The sequence below is a fragment of the Anopheles marshallii genome, chromosome 2 (genome assembly GCF_943734725.1).
Source record: "Anopheles marshallii chromosome 2, idAnoMarsDA_429_01, whole genome shotgun sequence".
Lineage (NCBI taxonomy): Eukaryota > Metazoa > Arthropoda > Insecta > Diptera > Culicidae > Anopheles > Anopheles marshallii.
Genome location: NC_071326.1, coordinates 57,248,982 through 57,276,274, shown reverse-complemented (window position 1 = coordinate 57,276,274; position 27,293 = coordinate 57,248,982). Strand labels below are relative to the sequence as shown.

At 40.9% G+C, this 27,293-nt stretch overlaps 1 protein-coding gene across 1 annotated transcript; it reads right to left on the bottom strand.

The window, feature by feature from the left end:
* Positions 1–9,131: 9,131 nt before the first annotated feature.
* LOC128715525 (knirps-related protein-like) lies at positions 9,132–20,730 on the bottom strand. Its single transcript, XM_053810435.1, has 3 exons — positions 20,716–20,730; positions 13,106–13,183; positions 9,132–10,640 (listed from the first exon to the last, which is right to left on the bottom strand). Exons 1-3 carry the CDS (start codon positions 20,728–20,730, stop codon positions 9,132–9,134), a joined length of 1,602 nt encoding a protein of 533 aa, XP_053666410.1.
* Positions 20,731–27,293: the final 6,563 nt, after the last annotated feature.

Genomic DNA, 27,293 nt, shown 5'->3' with positions numbered 1-27,293 from the left:
TGTGCTTGATTGGGGTTGATTTGTGCAAAAAAAAAAAATGAAAAGAAGCAGTAATTGAAATTGTTTCCTTAAAACATTAACTTATTCTGAAAACAGAAATCTATGATTTTTTGAACTATTATCAATCTAGTTGCAGAGGCTCGGTGGTGTATTGATAGCGACGCCAGTCTTCACACGACAGGACCGTTCTAAAATCTCATCCGGGTCATACCCCCGTACGCAGGATTGACTATCCGGCTACGGGTAAATAAAGTAAAAGAAAGCCAGGCGCATAACAGGCGTAGACCTCTTGAATTTGTTGGGCCGATAAAAAAGAAGATCGATCCAAATGGCAAGCTTTTGGAAAGTAATGTCAACTGCATATTTGAAGAATAAATGAAAGGAGGAAAATAATTACTTTGAATTAGAGATGAGTTTTATAGGATGTGGCAATTCATTCGGACTGTAACACTTTCGATTAGTTTATGAATTTTCAAATTAATCTGGATCACAATATCGGAAACGGCCACAGCTTTGATCATATTGCAACATCATTCTATTATATTCCGCTCACGTGAGCTGTAGTCTGCAGCCCTCCAAAAATAGTCTGACAGATCTAACCACGATGCTGGCGATAATTACACGTTTAAGTTTTGATAGAGGAAGAACCAAAATTATAGTCGAACTGTGGATGATTACCGAAATCAAGAGCAATGCACGCCACAAACGCCTCGCATATTCTGTTCACGTTCTCACAGGTTTTCCCTTTCACCCCAAAAGAGTTCGGACGATACAATGACGAAAGGAGAACTGGACCATCGGAAGATGGACGCGTTAAGTCGACTAGACTCGGTAGCCGGATGGGAGCGTTGGTTCCTCCCCCCTAACGGGCGAGCACGAGCCGTGTGAACTGTGAAGTTTTATCTAAATTACAGGAAAAGCGTAAACACTGCTTTGCCGCTAGGTGCTCTCGCTCATTCGGCATCCGAGCACTTAGGGGTCCAAACCATCCTTGCCATGCCAAACATAGTTTGATTGGTGGTGAACGAATTTTTGTACGGTGCGGCATGGCACAATCTGTTCACCAATGAAAATCGATTAACCTGGGCGTACGTATCTGCCTAAGACGGATAGTTTTAATTGTATCGAAATGCTGCTTCGAAATGCTGCTCTGCACAGTGAATATGTATAAAGTACTTGAAGCATTAGCCTCAACTTTAAGAAGCGACTATGTTACGTATCTGAACAGCTGTGTAACGCTGGTAGCGGTATTGCTAATAGGTGATAGTATGTGACGACACTGTATCTATCTTCTTTGCCAGAACCTGACGGAATAAAACTATCCTCTCACGTTTGGATGTAGGCACAAGTGAGTTAGATGAGTGTAATTTTTCTGAGCTAATTTAATAATCAAGAAGTATATATTTGAATTGGAGGATGATTTGATGAACCAAATTTGAAACCCTGGCTAAAAAGAAGTATAAACGTTTTATAAAACGATCTTTATAAATTTAATGTATCTTATAGATTTAATCTTTATAGATTTAATGTTCCAAAAATTTATTCTAAAACTAGAAAAAATATATGACAGCTAATTACTTCGCGCAAATAATCGATTAAGCTGAGCAAAAATAGCCAGCAGACGAACGGTAAAAAATAAATCAAAGTTGTGTTACAATACTGCCCTTGAAACAAAAACGTCTAATGAAGCACTGAATTCGATGAAACGAATCTAACTAGGCGGCAGCATGGGAATGAAAAGATCCTTAACTGTAATTATAGCTGGGCTCAAGTTTCCTTTGAACCAGAGGCGAACATGAAACGTTTCAATGATTATTCTTCATCGTAGTGGATATGCATTTTGTGAATGCGATGTGTCTTGTAGAATTTTGTAGTTTATGCTAAGTACGTTGGTTTCTGCCTATTTTTTTGCTTTTGCTGTTTGGTATGTTTTTCGTTTGACTATAAATATGTTAAATTATATCACGTTTCTACAGCATAAGTGTTGTGCAAGTTGAGCATAGATAAGGTTCAAATTCATTGCAGTAAAACAGGTTACCATTTTGCCATAGATTGTTAGTTGTTAGATTCATTGATTATTGGTTATTTTTGTTATCATTCTTTACTATACTCGAAAGCTTTCAAATTGACTGTATCTTTATTTTAAACAAATTGAGCATTTAACGAATGCATTACAAAATGCAAACATTACATTAGTATCCTTTTGTGGGATAAGGTTCTTTGCGCGCGAAACCCCGTTAAAGCACGCTAAACATTGTCTAAACAGCTCGACCCTGTATCAGCTGTTGCACTGATTGTACTGGGAATGTTTCTTGACTAGATCTCCCAAAATCCAATCCTAAGTACGAAATTCCCAACGAAAAAAGCGGGGGAGAAAACGCGAGCACTAATTCTCTATATTTAACAATAGATTATCTAATTGAACCGTGAATTCTTACAATACGTTGGCTTGGTTCCCAACGAATTAAAAATCAATAAAGCCAAATTGTTTGGCTACAGGTAGAAAAAATCGAGATCGCTGAAGTGCACCCCTACATCGGGCATGGTCCATTCGCTGGTGGGCCTCTTCGAGCGTACCCCAGGTTCTGTGAGATTCTTCTTGTATCTAGCCGGCACCTGATAGTACCATCGGAGAAAGATTCAACGAAACCCGTAATTTTGGATTCATTCATAGAAGTTTGAAGCGAGCTGAATGCTACAATCGCTCCTTTTCGTTTGTCTTCTTCGGACGTTATAGTTAAGGCTGGGCTGAACGTTCAGATGGGGGTCTGACCTATTGGGCATGGGCGATGGTGGTATTGGCTACTGTTTGGAAGGAAATCATCAAAACCATCGAACATTCGAATCGTAATGGATCAATTAATAACTAAACCACTTTCCTCGGTTAAGTTGCATCCAATAATTTATTGTGTCGAAACGTTTGCCCAGATCGCAACGATGGGAAAACCGATTGAAGTTACGCTACACGGGAAATTATCTAACTGGACCGGTACGTTTTATTCGGCATGAGAGTAAACGGATTTTTAGATACTTCCTGTGCGATTGTTGATTTCAAAGGACGATGGCAAATAATTGTTCCATTATCTGTATGATGTAAATGATTTTTTTTAATGAGAAACAACATATTTGTACTGTAAACTAGTAATTATGTGTAATTGAAATTAGGAGTACAGTGTTATATTTTTCGTTTTAATGTCCTCTGTAATAAGCTCTAAAATATTGTTAAAATTTCAATGGATATTTACCTGATGAAATTCCGACATTAAATTCGTTCTATTTAAAGAATGTATTGGGGAATAGAACAACAATTTTTATCATAAATGGATGATAATCCCGGGATAAGGTGATAGGATAAGGAGGCGCAATGGTCGCTCTTCTTGAATAGGCTAGTGAAAAAAATGGTTAATAATGTGGCAAGCTTATTAAGCAGATTTCGATGTTTAAAATCAAACGGTTTAGACATTTTATAGATTTTTTATGCATTGTTCAAACAATCATGAGTGAATATGTGAAAATAGTTTGGAAAACTCAATCTGTTTGTGATCCTGTTCAGTTGCTATAGTTTCGTCATTTATTGTACGATTAATTGTCCAATTATTTGCCCAATACTGTATACTCTAAATTAGAGATTACGAAAACCGTTCTAAACTCGGATCGTTCTAGCCTAGCCTACGGCACAAGAGCTCGCTTGTAAAAATGCCACGACTGTACATGTCCTGGAGAGCTGGTCAGTTGTTTCGTGATCGATTGAGCGCAATTTATTATGAAATGAGGGTGAATTATGTTTCAACTATGCTCTCTTCACGCCGCTTATGATTTTGATATTTTATGGCCGGTTGTAGACACGAGTATGCAGTGATCTCGATTTACCAGAGAAGATTCAGTTCTATTTTGAAGCCCTCTAATCATCGATCTTGCGATGGTTTTGGTTCGACTAAGATTGCCCGGAATATACTGCTGAAACAAAAATTATCCATTCGCGAGCCACAATCACTGGGACTACAGTTCAAACTCCCTTCAAAACCGGAGGAAGGATGTTTCAAAGCAGCATTTAACTGGAGCTTTCATCGCGTGAGATTTGTGGCGTAATGTGAGAGAAAAATACATGTGCGACAGACCCATGCATGAGCACACGTGTAAACTCCCACAAGATTCATCCATCGCTCCACTTGTTTTGTCTTCGTTTCAATGCTGGGTCGACCTGTCCTTGGCACTGGCTGTGATATTATTCACGCTTCGATTTCCCAGCCACATCGGTTCAGGACGGTGTAGAACTTCGGGTTGTCCGCAACGATGGATACGTGCTGATCAATATTTCACGGGAAAATTTATGTTTCATTTCATTTGTAATAAATTTATGGCAATTTCGCCCAAGTGAAGTTAGTTCACACAAGTGCTCGGGTTGATGGGCTCAAATAGCCACGTTAGAAGCTGGTAGTTGATGCAGCTGAGGATCAGAAGCAGCGACCCAACAGAGCAGAGAGTGAAGGGAAGTAAGTTCCCTAGCAAATTGATAATTTTGCCCGGCGTTTTAGGTTGGTTGGGTGTCTCGAAACACGTCGGAACAACAGCCAGTCATCAGACAAGGCACTGAGGCATACGCAAACCATCAACTGAAGTCACTTGGCCTCACATGATGAATCTGCAGGGCAACGTGCCGATACAAAAAGTTACCCTACCGCGGTTTCTTTCGTTTTTCAGCTGCTATTCCATCACTTTGGGGAAGTGTGGGTATGATTCCAAGTTCGGAAGGTGAAGCGACACGAACCAACGTATAACGGGTGGTCACACGGAGGAAAGTGACTTGGACTTCCACTACAACGGTTCCGTGCGCATCTATCATCTGACCTTTGGTCGCGCGATGGTCTTATTCGTTCGAGTTTGTTCAATTCCGCATTCCGTCCGCAATCACCAGAGAAGGCGTCCACGGATTATAAACGCTCATCAAGTTGTTCTTGGCCTTTTTTGTTGTGGATCTGTCTTTCTTGTAAATTCACACACACGCACATACGCAATCATTTCTCTTCTACATTCATTCTCCAAATGATGCCTTGACAGCCAACCTTCTCAAACTGCTCGTGTTGGAAGGCCAATTTCCACCTGATAGATGTCGGCAAGATGATGTTTTGGGTGTAATCAATTAGTGTTTGAATTCATCTACACATGGGCGGGTGTTGTATTTTTCACAATGTGATTTTAAATGATCACAAATTAGATACTTATTCAGCCGAAGATGCAGTAAATGTGGTGCGAAGTTTATGCTTTTTTCATGTATCACATCACCACAAAGCTTGTAAAATAAAAGGAATCATTGCATATTTCAGAGCATTGTGATAATATGTTAGTAATATTTATAACCATTTCAAAATTTATATATTTAAAAAAAAATTCATTATTTCAATTGTTATTAAATATGATCCAAAATGACTATATACTTGTTAGCAGCGACATGCAGAAGACTATATGTAATGGGAAGATCTCACAAATAGTTAAAACGGTCATTGTATCATCTTCTTTTTAATTCATCTTATTTTAAATATTAAAACCTCGTACAGCATTTTGCTTACCTTTTCTGCATTTTTACTTTAACTTTAACTTTAACTTTTTACTCATAATTGTGTAAACGGTGGAATAGAATTTGGTCCAGTGTAGGCGCATTTATCATTTTCGCATATTTTGTTCATTTCAAGTTAAATTCTCTAATTAAAAAAAAATGTATACAATCCATTAATCTCACATTTGAAATTTTTGTGATATTCTGTCAACAGAAATGAAGAATAAAGTAGTCTCGGTACACTTTTTGAAACCGTCCATTAAATTGGGGGGCATTAGTGTGAATGTGCACTAAAGAATAGTTTATTCAGTGTAAGTGCTGGCTAGTATGTGATAAATATGCAAAATTATAATTTGAAATTCACACTGGAAACTGATCTATAACGATGAATTTTATGGACAACAACGAATAAAACTGACATTGAAACTGAGAATTTATTTTATATTATTTTTTAAAACTCATTTTCAATTTGATTAAAACTGCATTGCAATGATGAACGGTAAAATTAATAATCATTGTTGTTCCTCTGCAAACGAAGTATTTTTTTATTTTACAATTTACATAAAAAAATGGGCTGAACCACTGGATTTCCCAGTCACTATTGTCATCTCCATGATCTTCTCCATATCCACTCGTAAACGTATACTTGTTTGAAACCCTGAGTGCTCGGATCATTCGAAAGTGTTTCATGACTTCCTTCGATAATGAAAATGGAAGAAATTAAACCACTAATGAGTCCGAAGCGCATGGTACCTTGAGGCGAGATAAATACTACTTTATTGTACACGGATGAAGGAAATGTTGTCGCTGACATCATCTTTCCTTCAATCTGGCATCCAGATTCGTGGGTCATCAAACGTCGCAAAGTGCGTGAGAATCACCTTCGCTGTGCGATGTTACAACCAAAACCACACCGTGTAGATTAGTGCTCCAAAAGCAGAGCTTGATATCGTGTGACCTATGCCACCCAGTCAGTGAAACAGTCTTTCCCCATTATTATCTTTGGCAGTTTCTCTAAGTACTCGCACGGAACGAAAGTTAGACTCGGCGCTCGGAATGTGTACGAAAACATTCATTTGGTTGTTTCCTGTACCCTTTCATGTGCCTTCCGCTGCAACTTTCTCAATATTCTCAACTAAGCAGGGCTGTAACCGATTAAATCGAGGAGTAGAACTGAAATAGTTGATTTCCATGTGAGCAAAGAAAACATTTAATTTTTAAAATAAAACATGTTTGTACATTTTCTATGTGACCCAGATGTGATCCAGATTAAGGAAGACACTCTTACGTATTACGTTATCTTAAATATCCCTTTTGAATGAACTACCAATTATTAAACTGTGTTTGTTTTAATAATTCGTGATTTCTAAAGCTTGACGGTTGTATAAATAATATTTTGAAAAAATGTACTGTTTCTTTAATACGTTCAGTGCTGCATCACCCAAATTGTATGATGACTTGTCTTGATCTTGATATCTTGGAAACCGCCTTAATCGATTTTAAACCTATTTGTCCTCATTCTTCGGATGTACTGTAATTGTTTAAAAACTAAAAAAATAAAAACTTGAAAACTTGAAGACGCTACATATTTGCTTGATTTTGAATTTATTTATTACAAGTGTTATTTTTTCTAATAATATGCACAACAGTTTGTCATTTAAGATACATATTGAATGGAATGCTTAGTTCTATAAACGTGAAACTAAATTACCAAAACGCGGACTTGATTGCATGCTTTAAAAGATAACATTTTATTTCTATTACGCGCGTTTTATGCACAATTCAGTGTAATTCGACCATGGTGAGCAGTTGTGATGTGAATTTAAATAAACAGTAACACACCATCTATACACAATGCCGGCAGTGACGGCATAAGTAATATTATTATAAATATGATCAACTAGTTTTTTTTCTGGAATTTAAAGAAACAACCGTAATGGTGTGTACAGTACAATAAATTAGGAAACCGCACCGCATTCGTATGATTGTGTCATTATCGATTAGCTACTGCGAAACGGAAAGCCTTGTTTTACATCGAATTAAATTACCAGGTAAACTCTTAGCATGGTTTTATACAGTATGTAGATTGCCTGATGTGCTAGAGCTAGAATAGATTTTCCCGGTGCATGTGCAAATGATTCTTCTAAAAGGGTAAATTGAAGCTGATAGTAGAATTTTAAACAGCCGTTGAATGAGCTGTTCTAGCAGAAAGGCACATGGAATGTCAAACTGAAAATCACGGCGGATTTATTCGAATCAAGCCCGAAAGCAATTCACACGATTTATTGGAACCTATGTAGAGGTCGTATGTTTTAATAGAAGCAATTCTTCCAAGAATAAAGCATAAGAAGGCTAGACGCAGAAAGATGGTAACGATATGTGTTTTCCCGATCGCTTGTAGGCAGAAAGCGTTCGTGGAACGAAAGGAATCCTGCAAGACGAAATGAAAAATGATGATGATATTGAAAGAAAAGCGGACGTTAATTTGTATGCATTTAATCGACACTGAACCAAGCACGTACATTGTAGGGGTAGTAGTGAAGCAGTGAATAATGGGTTCCACTGTCTCAAACCAGTTTGAGTAGCACCAGAAGCCCTTTTTGTCTGGAGTTATTGTGGCACAGGAATTCCGGTAGCAGCTTTGGCATTAAATATCCGTATACTCTTGTTGCTGTTACGGGTTTGTTTATTAACATTACTTCGAACAGTTACCATTTTAGCGGACTCCTTGCCTTCTTTTTTTTCGTGCAGCGATTTCTCATCCGCACAACAAAATGAAGCAGATTAACAGATATTCGAATGTACAGGTGTGCTAAATGACAAATGATATTGGAATCAAATAACTGATCAGGGTTTGTAGCTGCGATTTTACAAGTCCTCAAATAGATTCAACATTAATACTGACCACAGTTAGCTTGCCAACATATTCACACTGGCTGGTAATTTATAAGTGTTCCGTTCCGTACTGGCACATTGGATTTGCATCGGTTATTGAATTTAATATAATGCGTGTCCTATTCTTTTGTGAATGGCATTCTGGGTTAGTCTAGTTTTTAGAACAAAATATCCTTATCAAAGATACTCCGACTATCCCTAGCCAATAATGCTGGTTTCTGTCATGGGGTTCTCCCTTTGTGCACAACAATTGGCAAAAGCAACTTTATTTTGTGTGCATTTGTTTTAGGAGCTATCTGCGGGTATTGACAACTACTGTGTCTGTTGCTATAATTAAGCTGTAAAATATTTACAATAACCACGAACATCGCTATCGAAACATTGTCGATCTTTGGTAATTAGCTGCAAATCAATGCTCTGCAGCTCATGTTGTTATTATGTATATGATGTTCTGCTAAAAACAATTACTATTTTCCTTGTACTATACAAACAGTAATCCTAGGCTACTGGCTGCTTCCGACCAGCGATGGTAGAAGGTGTATTGTAGATGTTGCAGAAAAAATAATCTAATCAATCATCAATTATTTCCACTTCGCCATACTCGACAGTTCTACATAAACATTGCACCACAAAATCTGCCTCAGCGGCACGTAGAGAAGGGCTTCATCGTACTTTGGTGACTCTACACCTTAGTGGTCAGGTCCAACGGTGTGGTGCCTTGTAGTTTCATTCGCTTCACCTCACGATCGTATTCGGTTTCCTCTGGCTCGAGCTCCGACTCGCTGCCACTTCCACCGTGATGAGCAAGAACGTGGCGTTGACGATGTTGTTGCTGCTGAAGATGCTGATGATGATGATGGTAATGATGTTGCAAGTGGCGTGGAGACTCTGACCGTATCGGAGACGCTCGGTGGTGTTGGTTCGGTAGCGATGGGGATAGCGAGTGAGGACGTGGCGAGTGGTGAAGTGCACCATGATGGTGATTTTGGTTGTTGCTGATACTGTTGTTATTATTGGTGTTGGTGGATGAAGCATTTTTGGCAACAACGGGCGCCGTAGTGGCAGCCACAGTACATTTATATTTCTCCATTCCGGAAGAAGGACGGCTATCACCATTGGCTTCATCATCGGATCCATTGGATTCTGCACCGGACATCGACGATCTACGCTCATCCACAGATGTGCAACTGCTACCCGTTTTCATGCTCAAATCGATGGGATTATCTTGCTGATTGTGATGGCCTGAGGGAGTCTGTGATTGCCGTAGCACTGGTGTCGGTTGCGTAACAGATATAATGGGAGATCGCGGAGGAGTCATTGTTGCGGGTACTACTTCTTCTGGTTCGGGGTCGTCCTTATCACTTCCAGTCGTACCATTGCTTGGACAACGTTGCGATTCAAGGACCTGATCGAGAATGTACCGCTTAGAGAAGGAGTCGGGTGATTTGTCATTATCTCGGACGGGCCCGGTGGAAGGATGCACATTAGATTCGGTGTTATGATTTGGCGTATAGCGGCTGTTATTGTTGGCCAGAGGTGAGCTTGGCAGCGTTAGGTGAGTATCGGCTGGCTTTAGCAATCCTGCTTGAGGATGGGAATACAGTGCCGGATGGAAGCCTGGAAACATGAGATGTGACGAGGGCAAGAATCCAGGCGGTGGCATAAGCGGTAGTCCTCCGAACGGCAGCGGAAGGAAGATATCCTTGTTGAGTGGCGAGTCGTGAAGTTTGCCCTGTCGCAACAGCGCATTTCTACGATCATTGATCTCGTTGGAGCTATCAGAGTTGTGACTATCCGGAGAGCTGACGGATGGTGATGCCGACGGATGCTTACTGTACTCTTCCAGGCCGAGTAACATCAATTCCTCCTTAGTGCACGGAGGGCGCGGATACATCCCATGTGGATAACCTCCATGGAACATTCCCGCATGGATGCCGACTGGTTGCGATGGTTTCTGGTGGTTTCCTTGTTGCTGAGCGGCTTGCTGCTGCTCCTGCAGCAAACAGTGAATCTTGAACCAGTTCGATCGACGCCCGTAACGTGAACCACTTTTTGACATTCCTACCATGAGGCATTTACGCAAGCGACACGCCTTGCAGGCAGTTCGATTCTTTTTGTTGATGATGCATTCGCCGTTATTTTTACACTCCGAGATCGAGGACAAATTGTTATACGATCGACCAAAAAATGACTGTAAGCAAAGAAAGAGAGAGAGAGAGAGGGAGAGACGAGAAAAAAGAAAGAAAGTTAGCGACAAATGTTGAGGCTAGACAAGAAGACATACGTTGAATATCTTCAGACATATTTTTTTACTCGCAACAGCTTTCATCAACGAATCGTCGTTCTCCCATGACAAGTGTAAAGTTCAAAATGCAAACAAAAGCCAACACAAGCCAAGAAAATGTAGTTTTGTGACGAATGATTAACAGCTCTACGCATTCCACATTTTCACAACCACCCCCACAGATTTATCGTATGAGGTGTTATGACTTGCGATTTCAGCAAGTCTCACTGTAACATACCAATTCACATCTATTCGTTATGGAATTTAAACAACTAAACTTTGGTCTGTTTAAATTTTGAATCCAAATGAAGGAATAGCAAAGCTATGAATCTTTTTTATTATTTTAAAACGTATTCGTGCACATTCGTGAAACAATCTGCGTTTTTGTCCATAGACTGTAACAAAAATGACTCACTTGACAATAATGCTTTTAAATAAAATACAGTACCAACATAAATAGTTGGTTAAAAACGTCCTTGAACATGATGCACGCAAAGCCATCGAATGATAAAGCAAACGTGCCATAACAATAATGATAGTTGAGCAATGTGTAATAAAACGATCGAAGCACTTTAATTTACACAACTATGACCACTGTTTATCCCATAGCACGTATGTGATCGGTTGCCTAGCACAATTGCCTGTTTCAGACAAGTCTTGTGGCAAATAAGCACTTCGATGGTTGTTTTGTGTTCGATTGCTTAAAGAAAATTGCATACAATCTCAGAGATATGCACTGCCGAAAACGCACACGCAAATTCCAATTCTTGCATAGGGCCAACATAACTATGACGCCATGACTTATGAACTGACAAAGATGCAATACAATTTATCTTATTGGTATCTTGTACGCCGTAATTATTAGTTGAATTAGTGATAGGGATATATTCGTTGTATGATGTGACACGGGTTTTAACTGAATTATAAAGTAATTTAATTTAAACAACTTAATGCTGTTTCAGTGAGTTCATTGATGGACACGTTCGACTTTCGATCGATTTTATTAGCGTTAGAAACAGGGTGGAACTTCCACCACACAAATTAAGCTTGGTCTGCTGCTGAGTTCAAGAAGCGTCATTGCAATAGCTATATTAGTAATATGAATCTAATAAGGCGAACACAGCTCTAGTGACGATGAGTTTTTCGAATGATTTAAGATCCCGCAGCGTTAGCACTAATTCGCTTGCATTCACCCTGTGCGATGAGACTGATTGATCTAAAGTGTCGAGGCAATCCATGAGCCTACACCATTCCGTAGGAATCAAACAGCAGGTACTACTCTGGTTACCACGGGAAGTTTGATTGCTTTTTCAAACTCGGGCCCCAATCAGCCGTCTCTCATCAAACTATGATGGCAATTACCAAATATAAGCTGCGATTGTTTTGTCATTGGTAATTTATTTGAAGAAAGAACAAAAAAAAAATAGATCACTTCTTCGCCCTCGCACTCACGCATCTGAAGCGAAAATGAAGACTTGCACTATCGTTACGTCCAAAGTACAGAGATGATCGCGTTCTACCCCAACCTCTGAGAAATTGCCGAAAGCGATTGATATGCTCTGAAATTTACGAAATAGCCCACATCAGTGCGCTCCGATCGTTTTACATCCCTTTGTTGGTGGTTTAACCTTTAACGTACTCATGTAACTTTCATTAGATCTAACCAACATGAAGTAATTACTATCATTCTGCGTATTATGCATTAATTGTATTGTATTGTGCTTTGTTGTGTATTGTATTTTTTTTGCGCATTGCAAGTTTTAAATAGTGAATTCTTTTTACAGTACAGTTGTGCAGTATAACGTGTTCCATGTAAGAACTAAACAGATGAACGTTTTTTTTAGGGAGCGGTCTAAAAGGCACATGGTACAAAGGAACAAAACTTATGTTCGTTGTTGATGAACGATTTACTAAACTCTTCTGATGCATTGGGGATAGGAACACGGGTCTCTTTAAGCCTGATGACAGACTTTGTGTAGGCGTTGCATGGGATGAGCGTCTGAGTTGTGATATTTGTAGAGCATAGCCATTAAGCAACCAGTTGTCATTCAATGCCCCGCGGAGCAGTGCTGATTCATCAGCCCTTTTCGAAACCGATGGCAATCCCACAATAGTGAGATACTAGTGTGGATGGTTAAAATTTGCAGCAGCGTGTGCCTAATCTGAATAGCAACGTATTGACAATCCTTCGGTGTTGAGATAGTGCCGTACCGTTGGGAGCAACGCTACCGGCTCACTGGTTGTACCGGTGGTAAGTCAATGCCAGGAAGGGTTTTTCTTCCGGCAGCTGTAGTTCTGTGCGATACTATTCTGAAAACACCACTGGAGGCTGTAGTTCCCACCATTATTACGAAACAAGAACAGCTTCTTACCTTGCAACCTTCGCAAGTGAAGGCACCGAAATGAAAACCGGCTGCCGGTTCGCCACAAACTTTGCACTGCTGATTCATCTGAAAAAGAATTTGAAAAAAAGGGAGAGACGGCAGGTTAGCAATTATTATTTAGAACGATTTTGCTGCGACTATAACCCAGCGTATGAAAAAAGTAGATGCAAAAAAGGGGTGTGCGTTTTTTGCTGTTGTTTTCATCCGGTAGGTTCTTAAACGATCCGACACGTCTTCTGGGAGCCATGGAAGCAGACAAACGAGAATCGAGCGAAATGACTAAAACTCAAGCGGTAGTAGCTACATTTTGTGAGATCTTCTCGTGACCGTACAGAACTGTAAAATATAAAATCTACATTGTTGCTCTGTTACAAGTTTTCAGTAAGTTGGCATTATCCTATGATTTACTGTTTACGAGTTCAGTATTGTGTGTTGCTTCCATTTTTGCACAGTCCACAAAGATTGGAATCGTTTAAGCGGTAACGACAGAAGTGTATGTACCTGGAAATGTGATGAGTGCAAAAAAAATGTGCATGAGCAGATAGGGCGAGCTTAATTGGTTTTGGGGAGCAGTTGTTGAGAATATACGATAACTTCATTTCTCCACATAAAAGGAGGTTATTAAACTCACAACTCGTTTATTTTGTGTTTCTCGGTAAACGTTTTTCGGTTTTGAAAATGTTGACTAAACGCTTCAGTTAAATGCTGTATAATACTGTAAAATAGCAATACTAACACAAAAATATTTTACGATTTTCACAACAGGCAACATCTGCAACATAGCAAAAACAAGCAAAGTAAATGGTAGATGGCATAATGGAAGATCTCTTCAGAAATGAGTACCCTTACAGTCAAAGGAATAGATACTTGAGTTTTACGGCTTTTAACCTTGCATTGACCTGTTCGACCGCATGAACATCAATAGCAGGACGGTAGATTTGTGCATTGCAAGCAATGGCGTCACGTATTTGCCAAGCCAACGATGCGCTTTGATTATGCAACATATGTGCTAAAACCTTCATGTACAGATTTACCTAAAGCTACATGCATATTAGTCATGATTCTCCAGATGTTTAACGCTTTGGTGTCTTTTCGCAAATGAGAGACGAATTTCGCGACGAAATTAACGCTTACTTGCCACTGGGTGAATGCGGAATTAAAATTGAATAAGGGGAGTAACTATTGAAATCAGTTGTTCAAGTACCGTGGAATATGCTCGTTATCCATAAACTTTTGCGTTAGGAATATATTCCTTAATTAGTCGGCTGAGATCAAGACAGGTGTGATATTCCTCCGCTTGTCGCGCATCATCGTAACGGCAAGAAATCGGCCACCGTTCGTTCAGTCTAGGTTTATTACACAGTAAGAATCTCACCGAGGCCTGCCAAAAATCCTGAATTCTAATGAGTTTCGATGAGCTTTATTGCTCTCATGGTATATTACCATAATGCATTTAAATTTTATGCCACTTATCCAGCCCGAATCAAGTCCAGCTAGTAAGCATCTATACGGAAACGACCGTGCCGGTTGGAATGGTCGTCTTCTCGGTCGGTGCTGCTATTTATCATAAACGGAACACACCTTCCACGGTACCGCAATCGTCAATCGCACCCTACTTTTGTGGGCCTTTCAATTCCGATTATCCTTTCCTTGCATCGCACTGCTCAGCATCTTCCTTCTGGTCAGACGTGATAAACTGCTGGTGGGAAAAGTCATAAACCGTGCTAAAATAATTCATTTTCGTGCATCGCTTGCGGAGTATAAGGTGCGTGGGTAAGGTGGGTGAGGCAGCGTGGTTCGTAGTCGCGCTGCGATGTTGCGGATTCCAAAGTGTTAGCAGTGGAATAAATTTATATCACGATCACTGCATTGTATCTCGTTCGACTGGTGTTGCTGTTGTTGTTTCATTTCTAGAGGATGCTCCAGTGCAATGATGCATGAGCTAGGATGGGTCGGGCCTTCAAAAGACCTGTTGTTGGGTTTGCCAAAATCCCCCCTTGAAAAAAACCCGAGGCTATTTTCGTATTGGCTATCAGAATAAAAGCTTCAATAACGAGTTGAATGTTAAATCAAGACTCGAAAGCACTATCTCTAACGAAGCAGACGGGGTTATATGATAAGTCGTTTCGGTTACTTGCTCGTACAGTCATTAATGTGCACAGTTTTGTCAGAATGTGGTTTTAATTGCCACTTTTACGACCACTCGTCTCAGATGGTGGTGTTGAAGCGGCAAGATAAAACCGCACGGTTTTGGAGTAAAATTTGTCGATGTATTTTATGATGCATTTAAAGGTGAGCGAACTTCGGGTCCGGGATGCAGTTGTGCACAACACCGCTGCATGACGGAATTAAAATGGTACATCACATTTCTGCTCGCTAAAGTTGACGTGAATCTCGCAACCTCAAGGTTGGCGCACATTTTTGAACCAAACGGTACCGCCACTTGTCCTCCAGCCTTTACCAGCCTTTACACGAGGTTGACGAAACACCGGCTCGCACCCTTTACAGGTACGCAACTGTACTGTTTTGTTTCGTATTCCTCCAACGTTCGCGCGGTGGATTTGAATATTCGCGCAATCGATCGAGGCCGCACCGTGGCAGTTCGGCGCTACGCTCTATTTCAGATAGCTCTCGTGTTCGTGTACGGGCACGTGCTTCAACGCTGCTGGTGGGCATTCGATTGAAGCAAAAGACAAAAGTTGCATCGTCCGTTACAAGAACCGAGCAAACGTGAAAGAATCTTACTCTCCCCGATCCAACTGTACCATTACCACCCCAGTACCGGGGGAAGCACGAGATGTGCTATCCTAAATTTATAGGAATACCCGCATAAGCACAAACTGGTGGCTTAAGTTTTTGATCCTAAATCTTTTGATTCTACGTCAAGAAGAGGTACCGTGAAGCGATAGCTCTGTTTCGAGTAGGAAAGCAGTTGCACGGTTCGGTGAATGCCGGACAGCAAAACAATGCCGATTTCACGCGCACTGGATACGTGTAGGAGTGAATAAGATTGACATAATTCGAACACTAACGAGACAAGTTAGTACTCACCTTCCCTTCTGGAGACGAACTCCTGAGCAGCCTGACCTACCACAATCCAATCCGAGTGTGGAGGCGTACAGGCAAATAGCGAGAGTGCATAAAGGCAAATCGTTTGTTTTGCGAGTGAACAATGTAGTAAGCCGAGCAGTAACGAATGAGTATGGCAAGCAACAAAGGTGCTAGAAAAGCGCGCAAAAGCATTAAACTGCGCTAGTGGCAATTTAACTGTAACGCAAGCAGAATGAAAGAATGAAGCAAAAGTGAGGAAAACTTAGCAACGGAACTAACCAATTTGAACTGTATCAAGGTTGGAGTATTTTATAAGCGCTCCAGTTGAGTTGAAAGTGAAAAGCCAGAACGAATAAAACAGCAGAGCAGACAGGCAGAAAGCATTGGAGTTGGGATGGAAACAAGCAATGTAAACAAACCGCCGCGATGATTGCAACAAGACGGAATGTAATGGGTGGGAGTAGTATAGGTATTATAGGCCAGAAGCCATACACACGCATACACCCTAGCATAAATTTGATTAAGATAAAACAAGAGATATAACAAGAATAGACAAAACTTGTGGAGTTACGAAGCTTTCAGTTGCTGACAACAGCTGTGTCTTGACAACAATTTTGTTGCAAAAATAAGAATCATCTAAACTGCGAAGAAAACCGGTAACAAATAACAATGGGACAGAGTTGAATTTTGAAACGCAGACACATGACACATCATAAAAAGCCCTTCCGGAAACTCACTTCGTTGGATATCTAATTGTAAAATGTAATTCACGTTGTCTAAGGTTTCGAGCGAAATGTGACAAATTGTTCGATTGATCATTTTTTACCTCTCATTACAGTCCGTAAGACTCTCGAGAGACTAGAGCATGTTTGCTATTATACAGTCATGATTGATCCGATTCCGATTAGCCGAATAAGATGATGCATTGATCGTGTCGGGTATACGGGTTGGGGTGCGACACAAACGTGATTCCGGAAGATCGATCCATTTGTCATGACTGTTAACCAACTGTTCATTTAAACGTACTTCTAGAGAACAGGGCGTGCATTTCATGTTGACTGGGAAACTACGTAAAAGGGACGCATCAATGTAAAGCCAGAAGGCAACAGCATCTTTGAAACGTTCCCTCGGCAAAATGTGATATATACAGATTTTAGAGCGACTACATCTAAAGCTATAACAATTCACGGCAATGAACATGATGCAGCATTCGGCAAATTCTTTTACTTAGCCAAAATCCCTTGCTCCCATTTCAAATGGCATCCAGCAAAGGCATCGAAATACAATAACGATTGTCACCATGTCGGTTGTTGATTTTTCCCTTGTACGTTGCTTCCCGTCCACCATTTACCACACGGCAACAGCTGCGGGATAAAATGCTTTCTCAAAACTCAGACGATGTGTTGAATTTAATTGCCGTTTTTGCATTCCTGTGTTCTTTGCTTAATAACTTTTGAATAATTTCCGTTTTTATGGACCACTAGTCCTGAATATTCGCCCAATAAACGCACAACAGCAAAAAGAACAAACAAATAAGAGGACAAAAAAAGAACGTACACAAACACGTACAGATCACGGTCCATCCATCCATCCATCCGGAAGAACAGTGTTGCAGTTCGAGATGGTGTTCGGCATCGGCATACAGCTCAGTGAGATCATCATAATCCCATCATCCCCAAGTGAGCGGAGAGGAGGAAGTGCATTTTTATAGCCCGCGTGGCATCCATCCGCAGTGGAGTTTGATTTATTTGAGCCAGTTCCGTTTCGTTACGAGCTTGCAACGCGCCCCGGCTGGGTTATACGCGAGCAAAACAAGCAAAAAAAAGGGCAGATCGCAGCAACAAGCGGTTTGTGTTCGGTTGTCTGCCCTCTAAATATCCGTGCACATTTACGCAAAAGGTTGCAACAGGGTCGTCGATCGACCGGGTCCGGGGCAGTGTTTCTTTGCTGCGCCAACTCGGCGGTGATGCAAACTCCATGGATGACTAGCGGAGAGTCAATCGACTTTTGCACATCCGTCGTCAAATCGCCCCCGTATCGAGGCGTTGCAGAAATCCTTCACACCAATATCTGCTAAAGAGGCACTAACACATGTTTAGAAATTCAACATTACAACGACAAAAAAAGAAACACGAGTGTGGATCGTTACGACGCTCCATAGTGCCTTTCGAGTAAAATCCCTACCATGGTGTTGGTAATAGTATCGAAGCTACGCTAGCGTTAGGGTGAATCACATAAGATCTAATCTCACACTCTTGTGACTTCTTTCCGTGAGAAACTATCGCGCTGAAAATCGTGTTTATTTCTTCATTACCGTATTATTATTCCCACTGAACTGATCTCTTTTCCTATTCGTTTGATTGTATCCGGCTCCGGTACGCTTCCAGTTTGTTACTACTGGATACGATCGGGTGGAAGCTTCCCCGAATCGGAAGGTGCCAGGCGCAAGGGAGCAGCCCCACCGGCAGTCATGTAGATGCCATTAGAACACAGGTATGCGGTCATCTTGTCTCGTTTTCGTCTCCAATACACATACACACACGCGGGTAATCAGCGGCATGGTCGATACGGGGTGGCTGCCTGCACCTAGCGGAAAGAAAGAACGCATTCGGTGGAAACGAGCAGATCGTACCCTAAACGATCGGCACCCGGTACGTTGGAAACTGGTCATGGATGTGATAGTTTAATTTTCCATTTCGTGCTCACGGCGCAAATTAATAGTGCATTCATGTTCGTGCTATTCTATTTTGCAGTGGTCCGTCCACGGTGCGGCGTCTGATGCAGGGCCCATCCGCATACTACGTACATGCATGTGATAAGCACGGCGGAGGATATGGCACAAATCCCATCCCAGTGACCAGCTGTCAGCACTTTATCGCGATAAGGTCAATCTGTTACGGAGTGCTTGGTATTGGGGTAACTGGCAGCATCTCTGGCAGTACAGCGACAGCCAAGGCGACCGTTTGTGTCGAACCCAAAGTGAGAACGTTCTGCCGTTTTGTATCTTCTACCACATTATCCGTTCCCATTCAGTGTATTGTTTAACCTCGTTCGTCGTCTGACCTTCCGCTCGAAAGGTGTCCATTAGTGTCGCAGCGTGTCGCTCCCCCGGTAGGAACAATAGCGAGTGACTTTTCAATGATTTTTCTCATATCAACTAATCTAGATGAAGCGGGAAGTTATCGCATTGTTGCGATGCTGCCTGATGACACGTTGACAGCGCCTCTTTTCGAGATGTCTCATGGGATGCCTCAGGGAAGCTGAACACATCCGGTAGTGAAGGTTTCGTATGTTTTGGATCGCAACGATATTCTGTGCTCGTCGCAATTCGATGTCGTTCCGTCGAACTTAAATCATTAGCGCTTTACACTGCACATAAGCATTCCCTGGTGCGCGAGGATGGAAATGATCTTTAACCGGCATCGGTTACCAAACGTGATCCACAAAGTTTGTTGGTTGATAGACATCAATGTGTGGTGTGTTGCAATTGGCAAAATATCTATGCTTTAAATCGAATTTGTTAGAAATATATTACAAGCGCTAGAAATGCTCAATCGATCACAATAGAGCAGTACACTAGAGTAGCTAAGAGACAATTCCAAGTACAGAACGTGCAAATATCATCGGTACTTGCGCAATAATAACAATGCACGGCTATACCCATACTCCACCACTATCTTTACTCTTGGTCTAAACCTAAGGTGCCATGCGAGCACTTGAATTGAGAAACAAGCTCAGCTTGGTACAAAAGTAGTGTAATTCGTTACGCTTGGTTTACGTTAAAAGTGAACTATAAAGCTTGCGCTGAAGCTCATCGTCTGAAATGAGGGTTAAATCGTGGAGCTCGTCGAGATCAGAAATGCAAGAAACAAATCTAAAGCAAAATAAGCAGGTGTGTCACTTGCTGGCAACGATAGAGCTATTGACCCGACAAAATCGGTTTGAAAGCAAAAACACCCATCCGTTAGCTTGCGACTAGATGACTTCCATCAACGAGTACCCCGACTGCCAGAGATGCTGCAGCAGGGGATCACCTCGCGAAGTGTTTCTGAGACTGTCTCCTCGGTTTAGCCATATGCAAGCATAACAATAGGTACAATCGAAAATAGGAAGTAAACAAATGGTTGATATTTGTACATTAAGTCTATTAATTATGCAATTAACCTGCTATTGTTGAATGTAAATCAAAGCGAAGAGAGAACGCAACGAAAGTGAAACGACGAACCTTGACTACCCGTGCCACTCCCTGGGTACGAGTAGTGTATAACCCGTTGACTTCGGGATCGCGTGAGCTGGGTGTGTTCGAGGAATTGAGACGCACTAATCGCGTGTGTGGAGGTAGCATCAATCGAAGCTTAATTAAATAATTGAACTAATTTTAGCACATGATCTTCACGCTCCAATCAGGTTGAATTCATTGGCAGATGAATCACCTCCATTCATCATCCATCGATGGGCTGACGAGATACATGTTTCATATGTGTGCATGACCACCTTACATTAATGTAAGGATATTCTGTGTGCGCAAAAGAGGAACTAATTTTCGCTAAATTGTATATCATACAAAATGGGGAAAGTTAATCTAGTTCATTTTATCTGTCTGACACAGAAGCTAATTTGATTTATCGTGCCACCATGCACCATACTATAGCAGTGAAAAATTTATCTGGCTGAATGGATGATTCAAGTCAAACCTGCAATTGTCTATTTTCGCACAACCCGCTCGACGTTGTATCCTAGTCTATTTTGTCATAGCTGCGCTTAGCTGTCTCTAGTGTAACATCAATGCTTTGGTTGTAATCACGTCACAAACACTGCATTAGACGGAACAAAGGTCGCACTTACGTCTGAAATGCAATTAACGAAGACACTTGCATCTCAGCAATCGTCGGCTTGTCGGTTACAGTGTGTTAGAAATAGCCGAATGCAACTATTTACCTTCCCATTCTTCCTGAAGCTGTTCTAATCTAAATAAATTGAAAACGTAATAATGGATTCCAAACAAAGAAGACCCTTTAGCTCGTGTGCAGTGTTCTGTGGTAAACAGAAATGTGCAAACAGTACTTCCTCTTGCCGGCTAAAGGTTCACATTGACCGTCTAGATGTTAAAAGCATCCTCTTCAAGTGCCGCCAGCCATCGTACCATACCGTTACATCAGTCAACCATGTTTGTAAAGTACCTTCTAATGCATGCTACCGATATCGAGCTATCCTCATTGGTGACCGTGTTCCATTGTGTAAAAAATCGAATATTGGAAATCTATAAATGCTACACTTCAACGCTCAAGGTTTGTCGAGTGCGACCGCTAATTAATCAAACGATCTCTGCTGTTACGCCTACGTGGCCTCGCGTAAGATGGGACTGTGTAGCTTCCGTTTGCGAATCTATTCTATTAATGAAACAGACTTTTAGCACCTCAGATGGGTGGTTTTTCTGAACATATAAAACATATAAAATTTTACTTAAACTTACCGGTTTTTAAAAACGGAATGCCATGCACATTTTATTGATTTTTTATGCTCATTATGAACAATCTTAATCAAACTAGACGAAAAACTGACAATTTGAAAAGTTGTGCTTAAAATTGTTTATCTTGTAAATCTATCGTCCCCATCCACCGATCACCATAAACCGAAGATCATTTCGAACTACGAGAGAAAGTGAACAGAAAAGCATCAGGTTATTCGTGATTTACCTGGTTTAATTTTTACACCCTCTTCTCGTTGATGTTGTTCGCTCTGAAAGCCGGTCATGATGTCGTTTACTGTACGCCCTCTTTTGCCCGTTTTGTTTCGTTGAGTTCATTCGGATCGTACTGGGAACGTATACGTTCTTCTTTATTCCAACGACATTTCAACTTGTGGTAAAGAACTGGTACTACTTGATCCTAAGAAGGTGTCCGGTTCTGGTAGGAACCCTTTTTTTTAACCTTGAAATGAATTTAATCTTCAATACTGCAAATAATTGTTTGTTAACATAATTTAATTTTATCTAGCTTGTTAGACTCGAAGCAAAAGTTTGTTTAGACTGCATTTATGTTTTATTTATAAAATTATGAGAATGTTGAATAAAGTAAAATGATTAATGTCAGTTATCTGCAGTTAGTAATGCCAAAGCAGTTTCGTATCTACTAATAAAAATATAACGAAAAATCAAACCATGAGTTCTTTAATTGGTTAGCATGTAGTCGGCCTATGTATGTAACCAAACAGTGGAGAAATGGTCTTCAAAGTTGCTGGTTTCACATTAATGTGTCGAGTATTGCCGCAAAGCAACAAACAAAGTAGTAGAGCACACGGCAAAAATGATAGCTTTCGGAACGAATCAGTAGGAACTGAGCGACATTGCATTGCGAACCATGGAAGGATGAACCATTTTCTAGTGGCATAATGAGCGCATAAGTCATTTTCCATTGCGTGTGCGACAGACGCCATTCAAGACGTAGCTGAAGATGATCTTTGCGGTTTCATGTAATTGAAAATTGTGCACCTTCAGCAGAAACCGTTTTTGTCATCAGTGATGTTCACGGTAGTTGTCGCGATACGTTCCTCGAAGTTAGTAAAGGAAAAGGATTTCAACACCTCTTGCTGCGCGTAAATGGTGAAACGGTGGACGGGTGCAATGCAGGTGCGGTTTTCCTAGGTTAACCTTTGTACCAGTGCACCGCAAATAAACTATGATTTAGAAGTAATTGAAAAATGAAACGACAAAACTGTTTGCACAACCAGTAGCAAATCGATGCCGCTTCACTTCGACGAAAGTGCGCCATGACTGCGATCATTGCTACAAAAGCAGGTTAGAAATAAATAATTGTATTTGAAGGTTTCGGTTTGCGAGGTTCATTATAGCTCGTGTCTCGTGAAAGTAACAGATCATTCCGAATTGCCCGAATGAGGACAGTTTATTTTGAACATAATTTTTAGCAATAGGACCAGACTGACTGACCAAATCGAGTTTTACCAACAAAGAGTTACTTAGCTGCATCCAGATAATGATGTAATTTATCTCAAATGTAATGAAAAAAGTGTCCAATAATATATCCGAAAAGAATTAATTTTCCATTCGTTTTGGTAAGTCCCGACCACGAAGCAACAGTAAGAAACGTAACTAACGGGCAATTAAACGTTTCTCAGAAACAGTCATGTAGAGTCGAATGTTTCAATCATCCGCACGACCTTGATCGAGCGTTATGCATGAAGTGTGCCATTTTTAAAGAGCTCCAGCGTACGTCTTTCAATTGACGAAAATGTTGGTTTCAATCTTACGGCGGCTGGAGTTTTACCCAAACGGAATGTGTCTTTGATCGTTTCAAATGAAGACATTTACGTTCCGACAAGTGTTGTTGATGAAACAACCACTACATGCCCTAGCATCTTCAACCAGTGCTTGCCGTTGCTTTTCAAGAGTACAACATTTCGATTGTACCTAGCAATGCATAAATTTGACAGCTTACGAAAATCTGCTGCTACTGAAGCGTTCGCAATTGATGCTTTGAAGCATAAAAGGAATCATTTATTGATGGGCCAAATGCCAAGATAGTTCAAACACAAGCACTTAGATCCAATAGCATCATTCTATGCTCAATGTAAGGTTTTTTGTGTGACTGCTCGTTAAAGTCATTTGGTGCAACAGAAATGAAACACTTTACTTTTGGTTCAAAATTCCTACATCATCCATCTAGAAAGTAAAACAGTAAAAATGATTCACCAAGGAGATGAAATTGTACTATTTCTTTCTCTTTCTTTAAATGGAATTCTCTCTCTTTTCTTTGCAAGACTAACGTGATCGATTCTGTCCCCAACGGTGACTCTCGGTTTGCCCATCGAAATGACAATGTGAAACGCGTAGGAAATGAAATTGTTTTCAAATTGGTAACACGAAATCAAACTACATTTTAACGTTTCTGGAACGCTTTGAACAGCTAACAAATGCTGGGAAGAAATGAAGGGGTCCTCAGAATAACGGCGCAGCCATAGTTGGACATTAGGGAGTACTGTTGTGGAAGCAAAAGGGTGACGATGCAGCCAACAAAAAAAAAAACTGTCTACAACTTGAACAATACGCCTTGGGAACTAAGATTGAATGTGCTTGTTTGGTGGGCGGACAGCTTCGTCTGTAGTGCGCATTGGGGAAAACATGATAATTACAACGAAAACTATTAAAACGTTACTCTCTTACCGGAGGTGTCGGCGGTGTTGTTGTACGGTTGTCCAGGAGGTATGCATGCGTTACCCACTCTTGGACGCGTACGGTCCAGACTTTTTCCGAGGATCCGAGTGTGATCTTCACCTTTCGCTCGCCTTTCTCTCTAACTAGTTTGCTTCCGCTTTTATATCCACGACTTTGGCCCCATCCTCTTTTCTGTTGTTTGACATGACGATCGGCATGGGGTGAACGGTGTGAGGAGCGTTCGCATTTGATGACTTTTGTAGTGCTTGGTTTAATAACAAAAATCATCACTCAAATATCAGCGATGATCATTAACGTCTGCGAACGTTGAGTTGGTGTACTCGAGGTTTAACTTGGATTCGCCAGCAAGATGCTCTGCACAGAGTGGAAGGTGATAAATGCCGGACTTAATGTGACTCGGAATGTTTTATTTTCACGGGTCAGAGTTTGTCGATTTGAAGATAAAAAATCGGATCATGATCAGAAAGCAAACCATGACTGTTCATTACACGAAGGAAGATAGTTTCAGTTGTGCTAAACCAGATTGAACCAGAAACGTCTTATTGTGAAATGTGAAGATAGTGCAGAAAATAAAAACTGCATCACATAGGCTGATACTGGTTTTACTAAATACATTCCATGGCATGAATGCTGCCAGCTTCTGAAATACAAGTGGTGCATCGCAGCATCTGACTGCACGGACTTACGCTATACATTGCTATGACGTGAGCATAAAGCAAGATAAATTAAGTCGTTGACCAACAGAACATGCACGCACTTAACGAGAGGTTGCCGATGTTTTCGAAGAGTCAGAGTGACAGCATTCGTATCATTATGTGCTGAACGCAATTGAGTTATCATCGTGCCACATGTTTCCAGTGGTAAAGTGTCAGCAAGTAAATGAGAAGAAGCTGTAACAAGTATCATTTATCTATCCTTGTTATATTTTCTCACCAGCGATTAGGAAAATGAGAAACTATACTTGAAAAGTTAATCATGATTGATCATTGCACGAATAGAATATAATATTTAAAGAATATATTATACTTAAAGAACTTTTTTTCAAAAATACATATAAGAAGTAAGTTATTTATTTGTGAAGTCATAGATTTCACTGAAGCACTAAACATGGCTCGGAACGCCCAAACCACACGTTACCACGTGCTTATCCACCTCACAAGCGAAGGACCGGAGTTGCTATTCATGTTGCTACAATTTATATAGCTCTCTATAGATTGATGACTGTACAGGTATGGATCTTCGGTGCAGTCTCACAGTGAAGGTTGACCCGGAAAGTGATATGTTTGAAGCATGGTAACGTTGCTTCCTTTTTTTCCTTTGATGAAGATGATAAATCACACAAATACGTTATGAACGACGCACAGCGAATGGAATACCGTTTCTTTACTTAATGGTGAAATGTGAGTATCCGTTTGCTGCTAATTATGTTGAATAATTAAATAAACTCTAATCGATTAGCTTTGCTAAAGTAACCTAAAAGTTTTTGAAAACATGAAAGCAGGAAACTGATGGAATCGAGTTTTTAAAATATCTTAGAAGTTTTTGACCAATTGAATAGAACCACTGCGAGTCTGTCATAGAGTGCATAACAAACTGGCCCTACATTTGCAAGATTGCCTGTTTATTTTCGACCGGAACGCTTTTTCACGTTCGCGCTGAACGCGAAATATCAACGCCAGCGAGAGGCGGCGTCAGCATGGATAAGTTGTCCTTCCACAAACCCGTTTTTTCCGTAAGCAGACTAATCGTAGAAGGTTGATCTTCATTTCGCGATCCTCCACTGCCGAAACCCTTACAATCAAACCGTGGGAACTAGATTCTGTGAATTCGTGAATTCTTGAACTCGATAATCGTTGACGATGATGATGGTAAGCAGACAGCAAAGGGGGATATCGGTTTCCACCCGCACAATTGAGTGCACGTGCTGGACGGGGAGTAAACTGGAATTGTAGTCATTGCATTGCATTGGTCGGTGCAAAGACTAGTGAAAAAACAGCAAAAAGGAGACTAGAACAACCGGCAAGTCACCGTACCGTAAGCATGAAAAATCAAAGTACTCAGCAGCTGCCTTGAAGCTTTGCTGCATCATCTGACCTAGGTAAGGTAGGGCACCGCAATCTCTCTCATTCGCAGACAACGACTTAAAATTACTATCTAAGAAGCGCATCATCACCGGCTTGCAGTTCGATAGTGCAACGTGAGAGTGTAAGGAAGCAAAGGGCTAAACGGGCAAAGCGTTTTTTACATTTGCTCTTTCAAACATTGTAGGTGGGGTGATGTGCATGTGAAAGGCGGTTTCATTACAAGTAGCAATGCGTACACAATCCGTTCGACCGACTTCGTTATGTCAAAAAATAGCCATCGACGCTCGATCATCGTCAATCGATGAAAGCTTTATCTAGATCTCCAAGCTTCGTTGGATGTGGAAGAAGCTTGCTCTCTGTTTTGAACAGATATGCTCCATAAGCGCAGGGTCACGTACGATAGTTGAGCTGTTTTAATGCAATTAACAATAATTCCACTGGAAAGATTCAGCCCTACTGCTGTTGCTACTTTTGTTGGTATGTTTTGCATAACATGACCAAACAGACACCCTTCCATGTCCCCGTTTTGTGAGTGAAGCTAATTATCGAACCGCATCAATGTACGTGTCGTTTTTACGACAACTCCCCTATGGACAATCGTTTCACGATGTGCTGTGGCCTCCGTCGATCCTTCCTACCTCTGCGACATCTTCGCTAATACTCGTGCCACTAGTTTGCACCGATATTTGCCACTTGCCATAAATTAATTCACAAAGTATAGCAATAAAAATCGCGCGCTACAGGCATGAAGATGAGCATGTGCTGGTTGCTTATAGTTTGCAACCCCGTCCATCCGACCTATTGGGCGGTTTGTGCGAACAAAAATAGCTGAGCGATAGGCTGCTGTGGT